The sequence below is a fragment of the Cibotium barometz genome, chromosome 32 (genome assembly GCF_041138505.1).
Source record: "Cibotium barometz isolate CiBa-2024 chromosome 32, ASM4113850v1, whole genome shotgun sequence".
NCBI classification, from domain to species: domain Eukaryota; kingdom Viridiplantae; phylum Streptophyta; class Polypodiopsida; order Cyatheales; family Cibotiaceae; genus Cibotium; species Cibotium barometz.
The window spans coordinates 31166489-31189546 of NC_141077.1; the positions used below are offsets into that span (position 1 = coordinate 31166489).

Here is a 23058-nt window from a genome sequence, read left to right on the forward strand (position 1 = left end):
TGCACATTCATCACCCGCAATAACAACACGAGTGTGGCGCATTGAGCAAATGCTTTTCCTACAATTACCACCACCACCACCACAAAGTTCTTCTTTCCCAAGACATGGAACCTTACCTCATCAAAATTGTGATCATCGTTATCTTCTTCTTGCCCAGGATATTGAACCATCATCATCAAAATCTCCTTTCTTTTTTAAGTATCCGAATCCATATCTAAATGCTTTTTTATGGAGTTTAGTCACAATGGTGTCAGTGGTGCTTCAAATTAAGGTCATGCTCACTACAGTTCATCATTAGTGTATCATGGGTCCTTTCTCTCCCAAGTTCTCTGGTACCTATGTGAAAGCTAATGGTGTCGGCACTGGTACCACTAGTGTCGCCATCAAAGCTTGCTTTATACGAATTTGGCAGCCTCCTAGACAACCTCCTTAAAGTCCTCCTTTTTTCAGCAATTCAAATCCATCCGAATTTTTGACAAATTCACAAAGGTGTTGATATCATCAACTTCAAAATAATAACCAGAAGAGCTATAAGTTTTGATAACTTACAATCTGGTATAATTATATGAAAATAGTTACCAGACTTACATTTTTTTTCCCCATCTGCAAATATGATAAAAAGAAACAATGCCTTTCACACAGAAACCAGGGTGCGTTCTTTGTAAATAAATGAAAACCGGATATTCAAGGTGCATTAATTTTATTGCTGTTTTTTTAGATGTTGGGCAGGGTGGTTGATGGGCTCGATAATCCCTGTGCAGGATTGCGTCACCTGTTGTAGATTTTCTGGCAGGGGAACACTATGTGTAAGCTGCTTAAGGTGGATATGTTATTTGAGAGCAGAATGAATTAGAAGTCTTTTTGTGTTCTGAGGTGGGAATTTTGGATCCATTGCAATTTAGATTGAGTACAACTCCAAGGCATTCCGCTCCCTCAGCTGCCCTGTATGTCTGCCGGCAGAAGCCACACAAAACTGCATTGTTATTTAGTGAAAAAGGGGTGTCATTCTGGCCTCTTTCAGATTTCTCCACTTGCAATCTTTCAAAATATGTGATGGGTAGAGGGTCTTGCCTTTAGATGGTGAACAAGGTGCAGAACCGAGTGATCTCGAGTTGCGGCAGAGGCAGACAACACAATTCTGTTGAAGCAATCCTTTGCAGAGTCCATGACCCGAACCCGCAAAGGTACATGATGATATATACCAGGCTGCTTATACACCACATGAAAGATGCGCCCAGGCGGATACAATCGAAGAAGTTCATTATCCTTCTTCCGTACAACGGCTTGCTTCACCCAATGAAAACATAGTATCACTATGGTGCTGCAATGGCAATACTAAAAAGTGATCAACAAAATGCCTGCAGTGCTGTTCTTTACTCTCACTGCTACTAATGTTACAGCACTACTATAAAAGATTGTTATATTGAAAGACAAGAAGTAACAAATCAAGCATTTGTGCATGTATGTGCACATGTGTGTGTAAGATAAAGAAAGAAAGAAAAATATATTATGTTTAACATCTATGAAAGATGCAAAGGGTCTATGAGACCAAGAATGAGTACATATGGTCCATGAATAACCCAATGTTAGAAACATCTACCAAAGTAAAACCAGCCCACATACTATGTGGACCCGTGTAGACAGTGAAGAGTGTTAAAGCTCATCAGATGTCCTCCTCCTCCCGAGGGGTGTATAGTGAAGCAATGTCCACCTCCTATGGTGGTACATCTCTATGGTGTCTGAGGATGTCCTAAATCTGCAGCTGGCGGGTGTAGGTCTTTGGGGACGGGGACATTGACTCTCTGGTAACTCCCCAGGTGCGTGGTGCCAGAGGGTCACAGGCTCGGCTGTGAGTCTCTGCTCTCTCTGGTCCACATGACAGGAGAGTTTCCAGCAGATGTACTTGCAGGTACAGTAGGGTTTCAGCATGTGTACTTGCAGGTACAGGGTTTTCAGCAGGTACTGCAGGTACAGCAGGGTTTCCGACTTTCCAGAAGGTGTACTTGCAGGTACAGGAGTGTTTCCAGTAAATGTACTTGTATGTACAGTAGGGTTTCAGCAGGTGTACTTGCAGGTACAGTAGGGTAGCAGAAAGGGAGCACCTATGAGATAGTTGATTTGCCAAAAAGAGAGCCCAGCCATGATGCGCCAGCCTCCACATGAGAGAGAGAGAGAGAGAGAGAGAGAGAGAGAGAGAGAGAAGCAGTCATGGGAGAGGTAGGTGGAAAAGATTGGAGGGGGTCCAATGTCTATAGGACACGGGACATAGCGCGCCCCCCCCCCCCCCCCCCCCCCCCCCCTCCCCCAAACAGCCCCTTTAATGAAGGTGGGCACCTCTATAAGGTGCCACCTCATTAAAGAGTCCCCCGAATGGTTTTAATGGGTTAAGAGGGTGCCCCCAAGGCTTGGACAAGCCATACTTTGGTCCTTGGGCCCCGGGCACTCGCCAATGGCTGGTGCCCAACTTAAAAGAATGTGAACTGCTAAGGTTATATAGTCTTAGAGAAATAAACAAAGGTTTAAATGAATACTTACCACCTGTTCACATGCCACAAACCATGTCAGTATATAGAGCATTCACACAGTTCACGGGTGGGCGTCCCCCACCTCTGATCTGAACACGTCATAGCAAGCAGTCCCAACCCCATGTTGGAAAAAGAGAAAATGAAGCAAGCCCAAGAGCTTGTGAAAGTACAAGCTAAACTATAGCCAATCCTTGAGCAAGCGGTCAAGTACGAACCAAAAAGCTTGCCTGAGCGTATCCCTAAGCCTGCCTGAGCGTATCCCTGACCCTATACCAGAGCCAATCATAGAAACCAAGGTCCAAGAGGGAACCTTAACCATTCTCAAGAGGCCGCAAAAAGAGCGAGTTCCGGAGCCTCTACCTCTGTAACCAATCCAACCAGGTCCCACATTGCTAGATGTAATGGAGGACTCAATGGGAGGAGAAAAATGGCCTTCCATAGGTCATCACAAGCATCGTAATATCTTCTCTGAGGTGATTGGCAATGACTTTATTTCATCTCCTTCAAAGGCACCGCCTCCTCGGGAAGGATCAAATCATCAATGCACATTCCTTACACATTGGTAGGTTAGAGTCCAAACGGTTGAACCTGAACCTGAAGAGGAGGATGAGCCATGCCACATTGAGCATCCTCCCTCCATATTCAAAACCAATGGTTAGCCAAAAGTTCCCATGAACAAGCTGGGACACTATTTGAAATCAATGAAATGAACATTATGTTACTTGTAGTTTATAAAGGGATGACGGTCTCCACGATCTTGGATGGTGGTGCTGGTGTCAGCATATCACCAAGGATTGCTAGGAGCCTTGTGGTTAAGCTTGCAGACGAGAACACAGCCAAATCCGTAGGTGTCCTCCAAGATGCAAAGACCAAGACCTTTGGACTAAGATTCCACCACACATTCATAGTTACGGATTTTCAAAGAGGAGGGTTATACACCATGATCCTCGGAAGACCTTACATGAGAGAAGTAAGACTGGCTAAGACTGTTTCATGATTGGGAAACCAATCACATTTATATATGCAAAGGCAACCAGTGTTTGAAGATAAACCTAAAGACAAGGAAGACTCATCCCATGGGTCGAGGCATTCTCACCAATGGGTCTGACACAACGGTCCATAACCGCTTTGATCAACATGTGTAAATGTTGCAACAAGTTGTTGGATAGGGAAGATGAGAATCAAGACTACGAGCCTCTTCCAGAGCCTGACGACTCTGAGGATTGGATGTCTTGGCAACCATGGACACTCTTCCACAAAAGCTTGAAATAAGGTTTGCAAGACGGGATGGGACGGAAATAACCTCCTTGTTCGTGTTTAGTGCAGCATCCTTTTTGGAAGCCAATAACGAGCTAGGGATTCTTCTAGCGAGGACTCCTCCGCAAAAGAATCAACTTTTGCATCGCCTATAATCACCCGGCCAAGGAGGAGGAAACCACTTAGAAAGCCTAAGAGTGTCTTCTCTTCTCCCCAGGTGTAGACCATAGCATTGAGCTAGTACCTAGGGCTCTCTGAAATACTTCTGCAATTCTCCAGAGTTGAGGGGAAAAAAGCCTCATTGGTTTGAGCATATGCAAGAATTTGATTTCGAGATCATTAGAAAGGATCTACCAACAAGGTGGCCGATGCTTGGAGTAGAATCAGCCATGTGAATCAACTTCATTTGTTGAGATTTAATCTGACCTATTTGACTCTCTCAAGGGCTTGTATCCCCGTGATCAATTCTTTGGTAGGATCTGAGTTATTGTCCAAGCTGGGATGACTTCTATTTCTATTAGTATGAGAGAGTATTCTATTCAGAATGGTTTACTCTTCCGAAATGGAAAGGTATGTGTAACCGATGTTGAAAGTGGTGCGAGGAGTCACATCATGTTTGTTAGGTGTTAAGGATTGAGCATTTGGTAAGAAGAGATTGCTTTTGGCCAAAATTGAAGGTTAATGTCAAACAATATGTTCGAAATTGCCAGCAATGCCAAGTCAATAAAGCTGAGCACTTGAGACATGGTGGCTTGCTGATGCCATTGGAAATACCTGAAAAGAAATGGCAAAGTATTTCTATGGATTTTGTGGTTAGATTACCACGGACTTTGAGGGGGAATAATGCCATTTGGGTGATCATTGACCGATTCACCAAATTGGCTAGGTTCATCCCTACGAAAGAGAAAATCTCAGCTGTATAGCTTGCTCATTTGTTTATTGAGAAGTTGTTTCGCCTTTATGGTTTACCAATAGATATTGTCAGTGATCGAGATTCAAAGTTCATTGGACATTTTTGGCGTGAGGTGTTCAAGAAATTGGACACTAAGTTGAGTATGAGTTCATTTGACCATCCTGAGTCTGATGGGCAAACAAAACATGTGAATCAGACCATGGAAGACATGTTGCATCCATGTCTCTATGAGGTCGCTCATTGGGAAGATTATCTTCCATTAGTAGAGTTTGCTTACAATAGTGCTAAGCATTCTGCTACTAAGATCATAGTCATAGGAAACGGCCATTTCAATCCCTAGAAACGAGTTTCTTCGTTTCAAGACCCCATCCGTTTCCATGGCCGTTTCTCGTTTCCCAAGTGATAATGTCACGAGAAACGACCGTTTCCACCACTAAAAACTCATTTACCCATTTCCATTCGCCCCGTAAATGAATGGCTTAGAGAAAGTCTGAGTTGGTGCTGCGGTTGATTTCTTGAAACAACCGCAAGATATGCTCCAGTTTGCAAGAGAGCATAAAGAGTGCGCAGATAGAGCGCAGTTTTATGCCAACCAAAAGCGATAAGCTAGAGTCTAGCAAGAAGGTCAATGTGTTTACTTGAGAATCCCAAAAGACTCTCAAGTAACGAGGACTGGAAAAGTCTGTAAGTCGTCTCCAAGATTTGATAGACCTATGTCTTGAAAAATATTAATGAGGCTGCTTATAGATTGCGTCTCCTGGATGGAGTACATATGCATCCTATCTTTCATGTTAGTAGACTGAAAGAGGTGCTAGGTGCAGGAGATAACTCAATTTCTGATTAGGAACTCACAAGACTTGAGAATCTATCTGTCTATGTTCCCCATGAACTAGTGGCCATTGTGGATCGTAGGGATCACTCCCTTAGGAATCGGATTACTCCTGAGTAGATGGAGGGATCGTCCTAATGAAGACAACACTTGGGAAAATGTTGCTTCACTTCGACACCAATACTCCCATCTTCCTCTCGTTAGAAGGAAGAGAATGTTCTGTCCCATGTTGTGTGGACATAATGTGGCTAGTGTTAAGGTAAACCGAACAATTCTTATAGCAATGTGAGCTAGTCAAGTGGCTATATAGTTGGGATTATGAGCAGTTCCCACTGAGAAGCTCTACCTTGGGATTGAGACATCCCAAGGGTCCCAACTAGTGGTTGGCCCACTGGTGGGCAATGCTAGTGATAGCCGTGATGGCTGGGGATGCATGATATGGGACGCACATGTTTTGTGGACACGTGCTTGTGTTGGACTTGGGGGCAAACCTGCACACAAACACAACAAGAAGCTCAAGCATGCAGTGAACTCGACAGAGAGAAGCGGGCCGGGCGGACATGACCAACAAACCCTCCTCAAGTGAATGGTGTGAACAGAGACAGGGTGTAGTAGACTACCCTGGTAGAGGCTGTAAGCTCAAAGCTTTGCGGAAAGCTTCAAACTTTTCCCTCGAAAGAGGCTTTGTAAACCCATTTGCTATGTTGGCATCAATCTCTCCTGCATGGAGCCTTTCCTTGACATAATGATAGTGAACCTCAATATGCTTTGTGCGGGCATGAAAAACTCGGTTTCGTGCAACTGCCAAAGCACTCTGACTACTATCAGTGTAAATGGTGGTAGGAGACTACTCTCCAACACCAAGATCGGCTAATAGGCGTTGTAGCCAAACACATTCCACAGTAGCTGTAAAGGCTGCCCTGTATTCAACTTCACAGCTAGAAATGGCCACTGTAGGCTGCTTCTTACTAAGCCATGAGATGCATGCGTCACCAAGAAGAAAATAGTTACCACTGGTTGACACTCGCGTGTCATAGCAACCAACCCAATCACTGTCTTTAAATGCAAGCAAGCATAATGTAGAAGAACTGCCATAAAACAAGGCAAAGCTTGCGGACTTGCGGTGCCTTTAAGATAGCGAAAGACACGCTTACACGCTTAATAATGCATAGTGCTCGGACAATGCATGAATTTGCTCAACTAAGAAACAGCATACTGTATGTCCAAACGAGTAGAGCATAAATAAGGTACCCCACAGCCTGTTGATAGGTGGCAACATCAAAAGACTCACCAACATGCTCAAGTGATAGTTTTAGACCTGGTTCCACATAAAGAATAAGGATGAGAACATTGTTCCCAATGTGGCGAACATAAAGTGTACTCTCAGTTGAACTATTATGAAACCCTTTGGCAGTCAAGTATGCATGGATCTTGTGGTACCAAGCACGAGGAGCTTGTTTAGGATCATATAGTGCTTTATGTAAACAACATACTTTTCTTTCTGCACCTTTTTGAAAAAATCCAGGAGGCTGAGATACATATACTTCCTCCTGCAAATCACCATTAAAGAAGGCAGTTTTGACATCCAACTGATGTGCGTGCCATTGTTTGTGTGCAGCCAATGCAATAACAATACGTATGGTAGTCATACGTGAAGTGGGAGCAAAGGTCTCCTCATAGTCAATGCCCTCACGTTGGGCATACCCTTTGGCGACCAAGCAAGCCTTATGGCGATCAACTGAACCATCAGGCTTATGCTTTAGGTTGAAAAACCATTTTGTGCCAATAGCACACTTGCCAGGAGGCAAGTCACATAACTCCCAAATACCTTTTTTTGTCAATGGAGTCCAACTCCAAATGCATGGCCACCCAATTGTCATCTTCCAATGCATCAACATGAGAAATAGGTTCCTCATTACATGCGGTGGCAACAAGAGCTGTATCCACATAATGTGAAGATGCATGGCGAGAAGCAACACGTGTACGACCTGGCATAAATGTGGATTGTTTGCTATCACGCAAAGTCTCAACCAGCCATCTAGGAACAGCTTTTGACCTCCTAGTATTTGCATCTTCCTCTACCAATGCATCACCCAAGGGATCCTGATCAATCTAAGGCATTTCAGGATCAATTTGGGGCAAGTTCAGCTGCTGATTTTCAGCAGGTATAGGTGGCTGTAAATGAGGAGCCGAAACTGGCTCTACATTATCCACATTTGAATTGAATAAAGGCAAACACATCTTCCGGCCCAATAGATGGTTGTCTTGTACATGAGAGGAGTGGTTGAGATGCATATTCATCAAAGATAACATCTCTTGACACAATGATCTTGCCTGTATTAGGCACATAGAGTCTGTATCCCTTACTCTCAGTGTCACTCAACACACGGGAGGTGGATGCAACCATAGCATCATGAGAGCGAGTACTCCTGTCATACATGTCAAGCTTATACAAGCCATTGCATAATGTCCCAGAAAGCATAAGAGAAACTGAATCTCTTCCGTCATACACTGAGCAACAATGGTCAGAAAACTGAACTTAAACCCAGATAATGCAAGGGCTGAAACAGAAATGAGATTCTTCTTAATGCCAAGTACATATAAAGTGTCACTAAGAGTAAAATTGTCCCCATTACATGCTGTTAGCTCCACATTGCCAATGCCTTTAATGGAGTAAGAGGCATCATTGGCACACATAGCTATGCCACTTGGAGGTGAATCCTGCAAAGTGGCAAATAGATCCCTGCAAGAAGTGATGTGCTTAGAAGCACCACTATCAAAGTACCAATCTCCAACTGAGATAGACATACAAGAAGCAGACAAACTGCATGTAACTACTAATGCATAGCCCTCATGAGCAAAGTTAGCCTCTTCTTTAGTGTCCACTGTAGCAGCCAAACCTTGCTGCTTCTTTTTCTTTTCACTCTCAATGAGCTTCCTGCATTCCTCAATGAGATGGCCAGGTCTCCTTCAATAGTTGCATCTCTTCTTCTTCTTGGTGTCACCCTCTTTAGACGAGGTAGAATCTGAATGGGTAGGTGGTTTGCCCTTAGGCTTACCACTAGATAAAGCCCCAGATTTACCCTTGTTTCGATCAATGGCACCAAATGCCTGATCAACAGAAAGCATAGTAGTCCTATTAGAACGAGACTACTCTTCCTGCAATAAGAGAGCCACCAACTCATCAAAGGTATACAAGTTTGGATTACCCTTCATGAGTAGACGAAGAGCAGTAGCAAAACCCTAATAGGATTCTCGCAAACCCTGAAGCACTGTAGACACAAGTGAACCATTTGGAATGATCTCATCAATGTTGATAAGTTGCTCTCGCAAATCCTTGATCCAAGTAAGGAGCTTGTCCATCGAATCACCCTCATCCATATGCTCAGACTTAATCTTCTTGCGAAGATAGGCAACACGAGCCTCATTGCGAACCTGATACAAAGAAGCAAGTACATCCCATGCACCCTTAGAAGAAGTGCATGAACGAATGTGTGGTATAACTTGCCTTTTGCATGAAAGGGCAATCAAAGCATGTGCTTGAGCATCCTTGGCATCCCATCTTAGCTGTTCTGGAGTGGGTGGCAAAGATGCAGAAGATGTAGCACCACCTGAAGATACATCATCACCTGGATCAACAGTGCCTGAAGCACTTGCTGCTCGTGCAGGAGTAATAGGCCTGACATCAGCCCTTGATACATAGACCCATAAATTCTTTGCTACTAGTACATGTTTCATCATATATGTCCACATAGGATAGTTGGTGCCATCCAACTTATCATCAACGGACAACATGCCAAACAAATCACTAGTATTCCCAGACATGGCTGTCACAAATGCGGACAAATAGGTAGTGTAACTAAATCAAGGCGTGAACTGCAATATCACCCAAGTGTACCACTATGTTTGCTCAATACGTAGGCATAGACCACATCAACTGGAGTGCAAAAACCTTCAAAGCAACCCAATGCTAAGACACCTGAAAATTGGGGGAAATGCCACAAATGTGTCTTTATCACCTGTACCAATGCTGTAACACCCAAAAAATTGGGGGAAATGCCCCAATGCCAAGTGAATGTGCCTGTAACACCCAAAATGCCTACAAATGTCTATAATAGACCTGCAAATAGTGTCAATTTTTGCAAAATCTCCAAATTTCTAGTGCAATTACACACCAAATCTGATGAAATCAATGCCAATGTTGCAATTTCAGGCTCAATGGTGAACAGCCCCAAAATTAATGCAATCGATTTGCTAATTTTTAGCGATTTCTGAATTTTAGAAAAATTTACAAAAATACCAAATCGTGGGTTGGGTTGCAGTCGGTGCAATTTTCGAGGAGAACGTGGCAGCTTCAGTCGACGGCTTCAACAGGTCGGGCAGCTTCAATCGGCACACAGCAACAGCAAGGCAGCTTCAGTCGCCAGCTGCAATCGGCACACAGCAGTAGCGCGCAGCAACGGCAGGCAACAATGAATGGCAGCGCTGGCTCTGAAACAGCGCCTGTGAAGGACAGGAGGTGCAGATCGTTGGCAGCACACAGCAGCAGGTTCTTCCCGACGGCGCTGACGAACACAAGGTGTGTGTATGTTTGCGTGCGATAGGTTGATGCAAGGAAACCCCAGGCAATGAGCAACATAGCTCTGATACCAATGTTGGGCTTGGGGGCAAACCTACACACGAACACAACACGAAGCTCAAGCGTGCAGTGAACTCGACAGACAGAAGTGTGCGGCTGGAAAAAGTACTCACTGATGATAAAGTTGTACAATGTACAAGGAGTACATAAAAGCCTAGGGCAAGGTACCCAACACACATAAGTGTGTCACACAGGGAAAAAACCTATGTCCAATCATAGGGAAAAAATGCCCATGAGTAAGCTGGGTTCACACTTGAACTAGCCGGGAGTGACGAGGCGGGCATGACCAACAGCTTGCTAGGGTTGTGCCAGTGTCTACCTCGGTGGGTGGCTTACCACTGCGTAAGTGGATTCTTGCTTTAGGTGTGTTTCACTCTCTCTCCCTTCAGTCGAGCTCCTAGTCCTCATTGCACTAGGACCAACATTCCTTTAGGGTTTCAGGTTTATTGATGGCAAAGACTCTGGTTTCACGTGTGGACTAGAAGAGAGCACTTGATTTTTTGTGATCCTAGTGTTAATGGATAAAATCCACTAGCTTTGGAATTTAGAATTTCATTTTATAAGGTTCATATGGTTGCTCTATGTGGGTGAAGCAAAGGTGTAAGGCTTTGTGAGAATGGATAAGATTTTGAGTGTTGATTTTGAAAGAAATGAGTGTATGGGTAAGAAAGAGAGGAGTTTGATTTTGCCCGCTATTTCCCCGTGGAATCCAAGAGAGAAAATGCACATGGAATTTTTGAAAAAGCCCAGTTAAAAATATTGCATATTTAATTTATGCCTTATCCAAGGGTAAAGGCACAAATAGTGGGTTGAAAATTCAACTCTAGGCATGTAAAGAACTCGCATTTTTGAGATAGGGATGGGCCAAGGACACTTGTCCTCACATAGTACAAAGTGTACATGTGTGCCCCCCTAACATCATTAAATCCAAAATTGACATGTGGAGGCTCCATATGCTCTCCCCCTTTCTCAGATCTGTGTCCTTTCCATGCCTACCTATGCAAAAAATAAAAATAAAATTTAGAAATCCTCCAAGAGTCCTTTATGCAATCTTACCTAGTGGACAAAGACGGGATTACAATATGTACCAAAGGTTACAAACCAAGGTAATTAGCATTTCCTTTATGCAATTTCCAAGGTCTGCGAGGCAGATTCTCTTCCCAAGGATGTGAATAAGCATGTTTCTTCTCCATGCCTACTCCCCATGCAAAATTCAAACACCAAATCTCCATGCCTACTCCCCAAGCTGTTGGTCATGCCAGACGGGCATGACCAACAGCTTGCTAGGGTTGTGCCAGTGTCTACCTCGGTGGGTGGCTTACCACTGCGTAAGTGGATTCTTGCTTTAGGTGTGTTTCACTCTCTCTCCCTTCAATCGTGCTCCTGGTCCTCATTGCACTGGGACCAACATTCCTTTAGGGTTTCAGGTTTATTGATGGCAAAGACTCTGGTTTCACGTGTGGACTAGAAGAGAGCACTTGATTTTTTGTGATCCTAGTGTTAATGGATAAAATCCACTAGCTTTGGAATTTAGAATTTCATTTTATAAGGTTCATATGGTTGCTCTATGTGGGTGAAGCAAAGGTGTAAGGCTTTGGGAGAATGGATAAGATTTTGAGTGTTGATTTTGAAAGAATGAGAGTATGGGTAAGAAAGAGAGGAGTTTGATTTTGCCCGCTATTTCCCCGTGAAATCCAAGAGAGAAAATGCACATGGAATTTTTGAAAAAGCCCAATTAAAAATATTGCATATTTAATTTATGCCTTATCCAAGGGTAAAGGCACAAATAGTGGGTTGAAAAATTTTTCTTCTCCATGCCTACTCCCCATGCAAAATTCAAACACCAAATCTCCATGCCTACTCCCCAAGCTGTTGGTCATGCCAGACGGGCATGACCAACAACTTGCTAGGGTTGTGCCAGTGTGTACCTCGGTGGGTGGTGTCACAAACCCCTATATTCTAGGGACATGCGGATGCGTGTCAGGCCTAGAAACATGCGGATGCATGTATGTATTATACCTGGGCATGTGTATGGATCATATGAGTGGATGCATATGAGTCCAAGGACATGGCAGGACATTTGTGGACTTTCGAGCGGTGCCCGTGTGGATTCCGGCCATGCACACATGGTGTGTTATGATGGCAGGCGGAATATTTTCAAGTACAAGAATGATGATAGGTGGTTCTCCAAGTTTACATGTGCACAATGCATAAATGATGCATGCCATAACTTTATTTTACTTTGTGTGACATTGTCTTGCTGCCTGGACAATGCTTGTTATTTTGGCTTGTGAAGTCCGAGGGACCGAGGACGCCCGGGCACCTTGTGGACACGTGTGTGCACTCTTGTTTGGGCCTAAAACTGTGGGCTTATGGGTTTTGCAGGTGGTAAGTGCGTCCACACTCAATTTACAGCTTACTTCATTTACTACTAAGGTTTATTGATTTGCAAGTCCACACTCATTAATAAGTGGCCGGACAACTTATAATGCGTTCGCATTTGGTTGGACCAAAATTAATGAAATCCGGACAGCTTATGGCCATTTCCCATTTGGTTGGACCTAAACTTATACAAACAGGACAAATGGAGCACTATGGGCTGGACACCTACCTAGACACCTTATGGGGACACATGTCAGCCAGTATGTGTACCCACCAGGCCCCTTAGGTGGCACTGGAAAAAGGCGCCTCCCTCAAGGGGCCCTTTTGGGCTGTTTTATTCATTATTCAACACATTGGAGAGCTGGTTGGAGCTTTGGGAGTTGCTACAGGGCTGGTTGCTTGCTTCCCGGACTCACACAAGCTTGGACAACGATCCCCACACTCTTCTAAAGGGCTGGTTGGTAAATTTCAGACCTGCAATTTCTGGTTATTGCGAGTTTTGGGCTGGTTACAGGTGTCCAAAGTCAACTTGGATAGTACAGGACAGCTCTAGGGACCTCCACAGGGCTGTAGGACCCTTTACAGGTGGATTTCTCGCGATAGAAAGTTGCTGTTTTGGACTGGTTATTGCACAAAACAGGTCGGACAGCAATGGAATATGTGAGCATGGATGTGTCTCAAGGATTCCTGGTATAGCAGGTGCTAGGGCAAGCATTGGGGACACTTGCTCGCGGAGAACACAGGTTTCTAGATCAGTTTCTCGCGTGGAAACAGGGCCTAAAGATCCATTTACATCTTGTGCAGGGCGGGAGTACCTGTGAGGATTGTGATACTCTTGTGCAGGGCGGATGTACCTGTGAAGAGGCTTGTGCAGGGTGGATGTACCTGTGTGTAGGGCGGATGTACCTACAGATTCTCTTGTATGAAATGTATTCATTCATGATGTATTTGGGAGAATCAGGTGCAGGCTGGTGGTGAATCCCCACACACCCGTAATCTTGTACTTTGCAGACTCTTTTGGTAATATAACCTAAAGGGGGGGGGTTCAGCCTATCATCGGCCCCTTTATGTGGTGTACTGTCATTTTCAGCTTTGTGGTTGTAATGCTCAAGTGTTAAGTGCTCAAAATCTTGTTCACATTTATACGATTCCAATACACGCGTCCGCCTCCCGTTACATTGGTATCAGAGCTCAGTTTTTCCCCTCATTGGAAAACGGTCTGAGGCTTGGAATCATAACTGGTGACCTGATTTGAGTGTGTCATGGACAACCACATTTCTGACAGTGTGGAGAACACACAGGACCGTGAATTTCATGGTACAAGGGATGCAAAAGATGCTGCAGGCAATGATGTCTATGAAGATGCAGGTACTCATGACACTATGCATTCTGATTTGGAATCTTTGAGACGTCAAATACGACGCTATAGGGCTGAAACCGAAGAGCTTAGGTCATTGAAAAATGACCCGGATGTACAAAGGGTGTTGGCTGCGAAGGCAAAAGCTTCGGTCCATGAAGTCACTTTTGAAGCAATTGCAAAGGAAATGGATGTTGAGAAACCCCGAGAGCTTGCACTTGCATACCTAATGGTTAAGGGTGATGTATACACTGAAGCAGATGGTAGTTTGGCTTTCAAGAAGCCACCCCTCATGGCTGCCCGTGGTGGTGCACATGATGCACAACAAGCAGGAAGAGCACAGCAAGTGCCAAATGCTGAAAGGACAAGAGTCCCTAATGCTAGGCTTGATGCAGGTCAAGAGAAGAGTAAGGATGAGGGATCCTCTACTCATTCCCGCTTTGCTCCAAGAAGACATATCCGTTCTCGTGTTGAGCTTTCCACTCATTTGGAGAGTGTGGCTCAAGAGAGAACGAAGAGGGATCGTGAATCTTCATCGCGGCATCATCATCATGCAGATGAACAGGATGTACATAGGGATGCATATAGAAGGAAGAAGCCTCGAGAGTTCAAGTCCGGTGACAAGGATGTAAAGTTTGAAAACTTTCAAGGACGGATGGACTCTACCAAAGCACTTGCTTTCATTAGACAGTTTGAGATAGCTTTTTGCAATGAAGACTTTTCGGAAAAGTCTATGCTCAGGCATGTGGGAATGCATCTCAAGGATACGGCAAGTGATTGGTGGCTTGCAAAAATACTTGATGGAAGTGCTGCCCCAACTTGGTCTTCTTTCAAAATTCAGTTTTATGATCAATTCTTACCACCAAACTTTGCAAAGGATGTACGCAAGGAGTGGGATTGGCTGTCCCAAGATGAGGGAGAGTCCGTTGCTTCATACATAGCAAAGTTTTGGAAAGTCCTTCTCAAGGTTACTCCCTTCATGAATATTGGAGAGGACGAGAAGAAGAGAAAGTTTGAATCGGGGCTCCATCACATCATTCAACAAAGCTTGGGAGTGTACCCAAATAAGACCATACAAGAGCTTATACACTCAGCCATGATTGCGGAGAACTTGCACATAAAAGCACCCACAAATAAGCCATTTGCAGGTCAAAACAAGAGCAAATTCAGGACTGGTTATGACCAGAAAAAGGGTGGACAGCCACCTAAGAATGCTCCCAAAGATGGCCGAGATGCAAAGGATGACTCCGAAAAGAAGCCGGGGGGTAAACGCCACAATTTTGGACTCTCAAAACATCAATTGGAAGAGTACAGGAAGGCTGGAACATGCTTTAAGTGTGGCAGTAAAGATCATATATATCCTAAATGCCCACAGAATCCTAAGAATGCTGAGCCTAATGTGGAAAAGCTTCTTGTGAATGTTGTACCCGATGTGCAGGGTAATACAGGGCATGAGCCCAAGAGTAGAGTCATATGCAAGGCTTGGGGCAAATTGAAGGATCGGTCCACTTTGTTTCTTTTTGATGATGCTTCCACAGATAACTTTATATCCGTACAGATGGCTGCCGCCATAGGTCTCAATGTGGAAGACATGGGAATGCAAATGAATGCAGATGCCGCCTTTGAGGGCAAACAGGTTGATGTAACTCCGGTCATTGGTAAGCTCCGTGTACAAATACAGGACTACCTCGACCATGAGAGCTTTTTAGTGGCTCCTCTTACAGGTTGTGATGTTTTGTTGGGGATGCCCTGGCATCACCGTTTAGAGCCTATTAAGGCTTACAAAGAGAAGAAAATCAGCTTTGTACATAGAGGCCGTGAGCACTCTATAGATGCTGGTACTACTGGAAGTACCATACCTCTTGTAAGCCATGTACAAATTAATAAGGCAATAAAGAAATCAGCTTGTTCTTACTTGGTTTTTGTACGTGATACCATTGAACATTCTAGTGTTGATGTTAGTACATTAGATCAAGACAAGCTTAACTTTTTGAATGACTTCAAAGATTGTTTTGCGAATGCTTTGCCAGCAAGGTTGCCACCAGAGAGGCCGGAAGATCATTGCATAGATCTAATTCCCAGTAGCTCTCCACCTAATAGGCCACCATACAGGGTGAGTGCTAGTCAACAAGAAGAGATTATGGCACAGGTGAATGAACTTTTGGAAAAGGGTTTGATTCGACCTAGTTCCTCGCCATATTGCTCGCCGGTACTTCTTGTTCAAAAGAAGGATGGTACTTACAGGATGTGTGTTGATTACCGTGCCCTCAATAAGATAACCATCAAGAATCGGTTTCCCATTCCGCGCATTGATGACATCTTGGACAAGCTTGAAGGTTCGGCATGTTTCAGCCGAATAGACCTCAAGAGTGGGTATCATCAAGTGAGAGTGGCACCTCAAGATGTACACAAGACTGCATTTAGGACAGCCTTTGGTCTTTATGAGTTTTTGGTGGTGCCTTTTGGCCTTACAAATGCACCCGCTGCCTTCAACAGGATAATGGACAGGGTGTTCAGAAAGCATAGAAAGTTCACGGGTATATTCTTTGATGACATTATTGTATTCTCAAAGAATGAAGCCCAACATCGTGAGCACCTCGCTATTGTGTTTAAAGAGCTTAAGGAAAATCAGCTCTACATAAATGCAAAAAAGAGTGAATTCTTCCTCCCAGAGATTCACTATCTTGGTCACATTGTATCAAAGGATGGTGTGCGCATGGATCCCGCAAAGATACAAGCCATGCAAGAATGGCCAGAGCTGAAATCAGTCCATGAAGTGAGGAGCTTCCTTGGTTTATGTGCTTACTACAGGAGGTTCGTCAAGCATTTTGCTTTCATTGTCGCTCCGTTACATGAGTTAACGAAGAAGAAAGCAATCTTTAAATGGACACAAGAAGAGAGAGATGCCTTTCAAAAGTTGAAGAGTGCAATCATCTCGGGACCGGTACTCATTATTCCGGATTTGCACAAACCTTTTGTGGTGGAATGTGATGCATGTGGCGACTGCATAGGGGCTGTTTTGAACCAAGAAGGACATGCCATTGCCTATGAGAGCAGACGCTTGCAACATGCAGAGCTTCACTTACAGGTTTATGAGAAGGAGTTGTTGGCTGTAATTCATGCCCTTACTATTTGGAAACACCATCTTTTAGGGGCTGATTTTATGGTCAAAACTGATCATCAAAGTTTGAGATACTTTTTGACTCAAAGTAAGCTCTCAGAGAAGCATATGAGATGGGCAAATTTCCTCTCAATGTTTCATTTTCAGATTTTACACACTCCAAGGAAAAAGAATGTGGTGGCAGATGCCTTATCTAGACGACCACAGGTTCATGCTATTACAGTTGCATACCATGAGGACTTATCGGATATGCGTAATACTTATCATCTGGATGAGGATTTTGCACATGTATGGGCTGAATTACAAGAGGGTATTGCTGTCCCATCTTATGTCATAAGAGATGGATATCTCATGATGCAAAATCGTATGTGTGTGGTAAAGAACCTTCGCCATAAGGTTATGGATGAGTGCCGTGCTCCTCCATATGCAGGTCATAGAGGCATTTTGGCCACAGCACAAGCTTTGGAGAGGTATTTCTTTTGGCCAGATATTCGCAAGGATATTGAAGCAAATGTACGTGAATGTATGGTATGTCAAAAGGTCAAGTTTGATCGACATAAAACACCTGGATTGCTTCAGCCTTTGCCTATACCAAATGAACCATGGGAAAGCATTGCTATGGATTTCATTATGGATTTGCCAAGGATGCCACAGGGAAATGATGCTATTTGGACCATCATTGACAGGTTTAGCAAGCAGGCACATTTCATTCACGTGCGCAAGACAATAAAGCCAGATCATATGGCTAGGATGTTTTTGGCACAGATATTCAAACACCATGGCATGCCTAAATCTATTGTGGGGGATAGAGATCCTAGAACCACAAGCTTATTTTGGCGTGCATTGTTTGACAATATGGGTACAAAGCTGAACTTCTCATCAGCTTACCATCCACAGACAGATGGGCAAAGTGAAATAGCAAATTCAGCCGTCCTCGACTTGCTGAAATCTTATGTATCCGACCGCAAATCGGATTGGGAGAAGTATTTACCACTTGTGGAGTTTGCCTACAACAATACGGTACATACTTCTACGGGCAAGGCGCCCGTTGAGATTATCTATGGCAAGGTGGTACTACCACCCATCCTTCGTACAAAGGATGAGATTTTTGCAGCAGATGAGTATGTCAAAGACTTGGATACTGCATTTGCACACGTACGGACAGCCATAGAGAGGTCTCAAACCAAGAATAAAAAGGCAGCTGATAAGCATAGAAGGGATGTACAATTCAAACAAGGTGATTGGGTCTTGCTGAAATTTGAAAAGACACGCCTTCGGAAGAGGCCAGGGAAAGAGGGAAAGTACCCTAAACTTTCCAACAGGTACTATGGACCTTTTCAGATCTTGGAGAAGATCAATGATGTTGCATTTCGGCTTGTACTTCCAGATCATTGGAACATGCATAATGCTTTTCATGTGAGCCTATTGAGGCCTTATGTGGGACCGACACCGTTTGAGCCGGTTTTGGAAGACCCACCCGAGGTGGATGAGCTGGAAGAGATTCTTCAACCTGAATAGATTGTTTTTCACAAGGAACGAAAGCTTGCGGAAGGCAAACTTGTTCGTAGGTACCTTCTGAAGTTCAAGAATTATTCAGCTTTGGATGCGAAATGGATGGATGAGGCCTACTTCGAGGATTACCCAGATCTTTTGAAGGCCTATCTGCAGGCTTTTCAGTTGCGGTCAGCCGGGGGGATGTCACAAACCCCTATATTCTAAGGACATGCGGATGCGTGTCAGGCCTAGAAACATGCGGATGCATGTATGTATTATACCTAGGCATGTGTATGGATCATATGAGTGGATGCATATGAGTCCAAGGACATGGCAGGACATTTGTGGACTTTCGGGCGGTGCCCGTGTGGATTCCGGCCATGCACACATGGTGTGTTATGATGGCAGGCGGAATATTTTCAAGTACAAGAATGATGATAGGTGGTTCTCCAAGTTTACATGTCCACAATGCATAAATGATGCATGCCATAACTTTATTTTACTTTGTGTGACATTGTCTTGCTGCCTGGACAATGCTTGTTATTTTGGCTTGTGAAGTCCGGGGGACCGGGGACGCCCGGGCACCTTGTGGACACGTGTGTGCACTCCTGTTTGGGCCTAAAACTGTGGGCTTATGGGTTTTGCAGGTGGTAAGTGCGTCCACACTCAATTTACAGTTTACTTCATTTACTACTAAGGTTTATTGGTTTGCAAGTCCACACTCATTAATAAGTGGCCGGACAACTTATAATGCGTTCGCATTTGGTTGGACAAAATTAATGAAGTCCGGACAGCTTATGGCCATTTCCCATTTGGTTGGACCTAAACTTATACAAACAGGACAAATGGAGCACTATGGGCTGGACACCTACCTGGACACCTTACGGGGACACATGTCAGCCAGTATGTGTACCCACCAGGCCCCTTAGGTGGCACTGGAAAAAGGTGCCTCCCTCAAGAGGCCCTTTTGGGCTGTCTTATTCATTATTCAACACATTGGAGAGCTGGTTGGAGCTTTGGGAGTTGCTACATGGCTGGTTGCTTGCTTCCCGGACTCACACCAGCTTGGACAACGATCCCCACACTCTTCTAAAGGGCTGGTTGGTAAATTTCAGACCTGCAATTTCTGGTTATTGCGAGTTTTGGGCTGGTTACAGGTGTCCAAAGTCAACTTGGACAGTACAGGACAGCTCTAGGGACCTCCACAGGGCTGTAGGACCCTTTACAGGTGGATTTCTCGCGATAGAAAGTTGCTGTTTTGGACTGGTTATTGCACAAAACAGGCCGGACAGCGATGGAATATGTGAGCATGGATGTGTCTCAAGGATTCCTGGTATAGCAGGTGCTAGGGCAAGCATTGGGGACACTTGCTCGCGGAGAACACAGGTTTCTAGATCAGTTTCTCGCGTGGAAACAGGGCCTAAAGATCCATTTACATCTTGTGCAGGGCGGAGTACCTGTGAGGATTGTGATACTCTTGTGCAGGGCGGATGTACCTGTGAAGAGGCTTGTGCAGGGCGGATGTACCTATGTGTAGGGCGGATGTACCTACAGATTCTCTTGTTTGAAATGTATTCATTCATGATGTATTTGGAAGAATCAGGTGCAGGCTGGTGGTGAATCCCCACGCACCCGTAATCTTGTACTTTGCAAACTCTTTTGGTAATATAACCTAAAGGGGGGGGTCAGCCTATCATCGGCCCCTTTATGTGGTGTACTGTCATTTTCAGCTTTGTGGTTGTAATGCTCAAGTATTAAGTGCTCAGAATCTTGTTCACATTTATACGATTCCAATACACGCGTCCGCCTCCCGTTACAAGTGACTTACCACTGCATAAGTGGATTCTTGCTTTACGTGTGTTTCACTCTCTCTCCCTTCAGTCGTGCTCCTGGTCCACATTGCACTGGGACCAACATTCCTTTAGGGTTTCAGGTTTATTGATGGCAAAGACTCTCGTTTAACGCGTAGACTAGAAGAGAGCACTTGATTTTTTGTGATCCTAGTGTTAATGGATAAAATCCACTAGCTTTGGAATTTAGAATTTCATTTTATAAGGTTCATATGGTTGCTCTATGTGGGTGAAGCAAAGGTGTAAGGCTTTGTGAGAATGGATAAGATTTTGAGTGTTGATTTTGAAAGAAATGAGAGTATGGGTAAGAAAGAGAGGAGTTTGATTTTGCCCGCTATTTCCCCATGGAATCCAAGAGAGAAAATGCACATGGAATTTTTGAAAAAGCCCAATTAAAAATATTGCATATTTAATTTATGCCTTACCCAAGGGTAAAGGCACAAATAGTGGGTTGAAAATTCAACTCCCTTAGGCATGTAAAGAACTCGCATTTTTGAGATAGGGATGGGCCAAGGACACTTGTCCTCACATAGTACAAAGTGTACATGTGTGTCCCCCTAACATCATTAAATCCAAAATTGACATGTGGAGGCTCCATATGCTCTCCCCCTTTCTCAGATCTGTGTCCTTTCCATGCCTACCTATGCAAAAAATAAAAATAAAATTTAGAAATCCTCCAAGAGTCCTTTATGCAATCTTACCTAGTGGACAAAGACGGGATTACAATATGTACCAAAGGTTACAAACCAAGGTAATTAGCATTTCCTTTATGCAATTTCCAAGGTCTGCGAGGCAGATTCTCTTCCCAAGGATGTGAATAAGCATGTTTCTTCTCCATGCCTACTCCCCATGCAAAATTCAAACACCAAATCTCCATGCCTACTCCCCAAGCTGTTGGTCATGCCAGACGGGCATGACCAACAGCTTGCTAGGGTTGTGCCAGTGTCTACCTTGGTGGGTGGCTTACCACTCCGTAAGTGGATTCTTGCTTTAGGTGTGTTTCACTCTCTCTCCCTTCAGTCGTGCTCCTGGTCCTCATTGCACTGGGACCAACATTCCTTTAGGGTTTCAGGTTTATTGATGGCAAAGACTCTGGTTTCATGCGTGGACTAGAAGAGAGCACTTGATTTTTTGTGATCCTAGTGTTAATGGATAAAATCCACTAGCTTTGGAATTTAGAATTTCATTTTATAAGGTTCATATGGTTGCTCTATGTGGGTGATGTCAGAATATGCAGCGGAAATGATAACCAAACTTGGGTAGACAAGAGCAAGTAGACTGTAGAAAATAATCAGCACAAGAAACACAGAGAGATAGGTGTGTAAACTCTTCTCTATACACAAGATCCCGAAAAACTGAATGAGAAAGTGGTGGGGGCTGAGGGGCAATATATACAACTCCATGTGGGCAGTCGGCCAGCAGCAGATAGTGCCCACGACTGAGTAAAAAACCCACGACTGCTGAAAAAGCAGTCGGCCAGCAATCTGATGCCCACGCCTGATCAAAACAAGTCGGCCAGCACTCCTAAAGCCCACGACTGATGTAGATCCAGTCGGCCAGCAATGGGGTGCTCCAGGGCATCATCTGGCAGCCCTCCCACCACTAGGAAAAATGGGAAAAAATAGGGAAAAAATACGGGGAGTGTGGAAAAATGATATACGGGCGGGCACACCCACAACAGAGGCCCTGGTGTATACAAATAGACAGGAGATGACTTCTAACACCCCCTCTCAGCTCCTGGCTGTGAAACCAACCCAAGGGAGCTGGAGTGCCGCCTGAGCGTAGCCTGAGGTAGAGACTTCGTGAAGAGGTCCGCCGCATTGTCCTCCGTCGAACAATAAAGTAGCAAGATGTCACCCGCCAAGATCTTCTCACGAACAAAGTGATACTGTATCTGTATATGCTTGGTCCGGGCATGGAAAACCGGATTCCGAGCAATAGCTATACAACTCTGGTTATCACACTGGATGACTGTGGGCTCCCTTTGTGGAAACCCAATCTCGCCTTGCAGCCTCCGCAGCCATACAACCTCACAAGCAGCACCACAAGCAGCCCGATACTCTGCCTCTGTCGAAGAAAGGGCAATAGTTGGCTGCTTCTTGCTGCTCCAAGAAACTACTCCTGAGCCGAGGGTAAAAGTGTATCCTGAAGTAGATCTCCTCGAGTCTGGATCTCCTCCCCAATCTGAGTCACTCCAACCTTGGAGCTTGACTCCATTCCCTCCTGTGTAAAAGAGTCCCAGATCCTTCATACTCTGCAGATACCGCAAGATCCGCAACTCAACAGCCCCAATGAGTCTTCAATGGCGTCTGCATAAAAGAGCTCAACAGCCCCACGGAGAAGCTCAAGTCCAATCTGGTGTTCAGCAACCAGATCAATGAACCAACCAACTTCCGGTACTGCGAGGCATCAACTAGCTCACAAGGATCCGTAACGGTTAACTTTGTGTTCGGGTCCATCGACGAAGTAATAGGCTTGCAGTTCTCCATCCCAAAGGCCTCAAGCAACTCATGAACATACCGCTGCTGAGAGATGAAAAACCCCCTCTGGGTCTACCAGATCTCCAATCCCAAGAAGAAGTGGAGTAAGCCTAAATCGGTCATCTCAAACTCCTTTGACAAGGCAGCCTTCGTCACTCCAATGTGCTCCACATGACCGCCGGTGAGAATGAGATCATCCACATAAAGGATG

The 23058-nt window shown here is 44.6% G+C and overlaps 1 protein-coding gene across 4 annotated transcripts in view; it reads right to left on the minus strand.

The window, feature by feature from the left end:
• Positions 1-535: 535 nt before the first annotated feature.
• LOC147620085 (uncharacterized) overlaps positions 536-23058 on the minus strand; it is a 56795-nt gene continuing 34272 nt past the window's right edge. For 2 of the 4 annotated variants that reach the window (XM_086772258.1, XM_086772257.1), the window contains 2 exons: positions 1072-1287; positions 536-950 (listed from right to left, as the gene is read on the minus strand). In XM_086772258.1, the coding sequence (XP_086628384.1) occupies positions 1074-1287 (214 nt within the window). In that variant the 3' untranslated portion in view covers positions 536-950; positions 1072-1073. Of the gene's footprint in view, positions 951-1071; positions 1322-23058 lie in introns of all 4 variants that reach the window. The other 2 variants (XM_086772259.1, XM_086772256.1) reach the window with 1 other exon arrangement.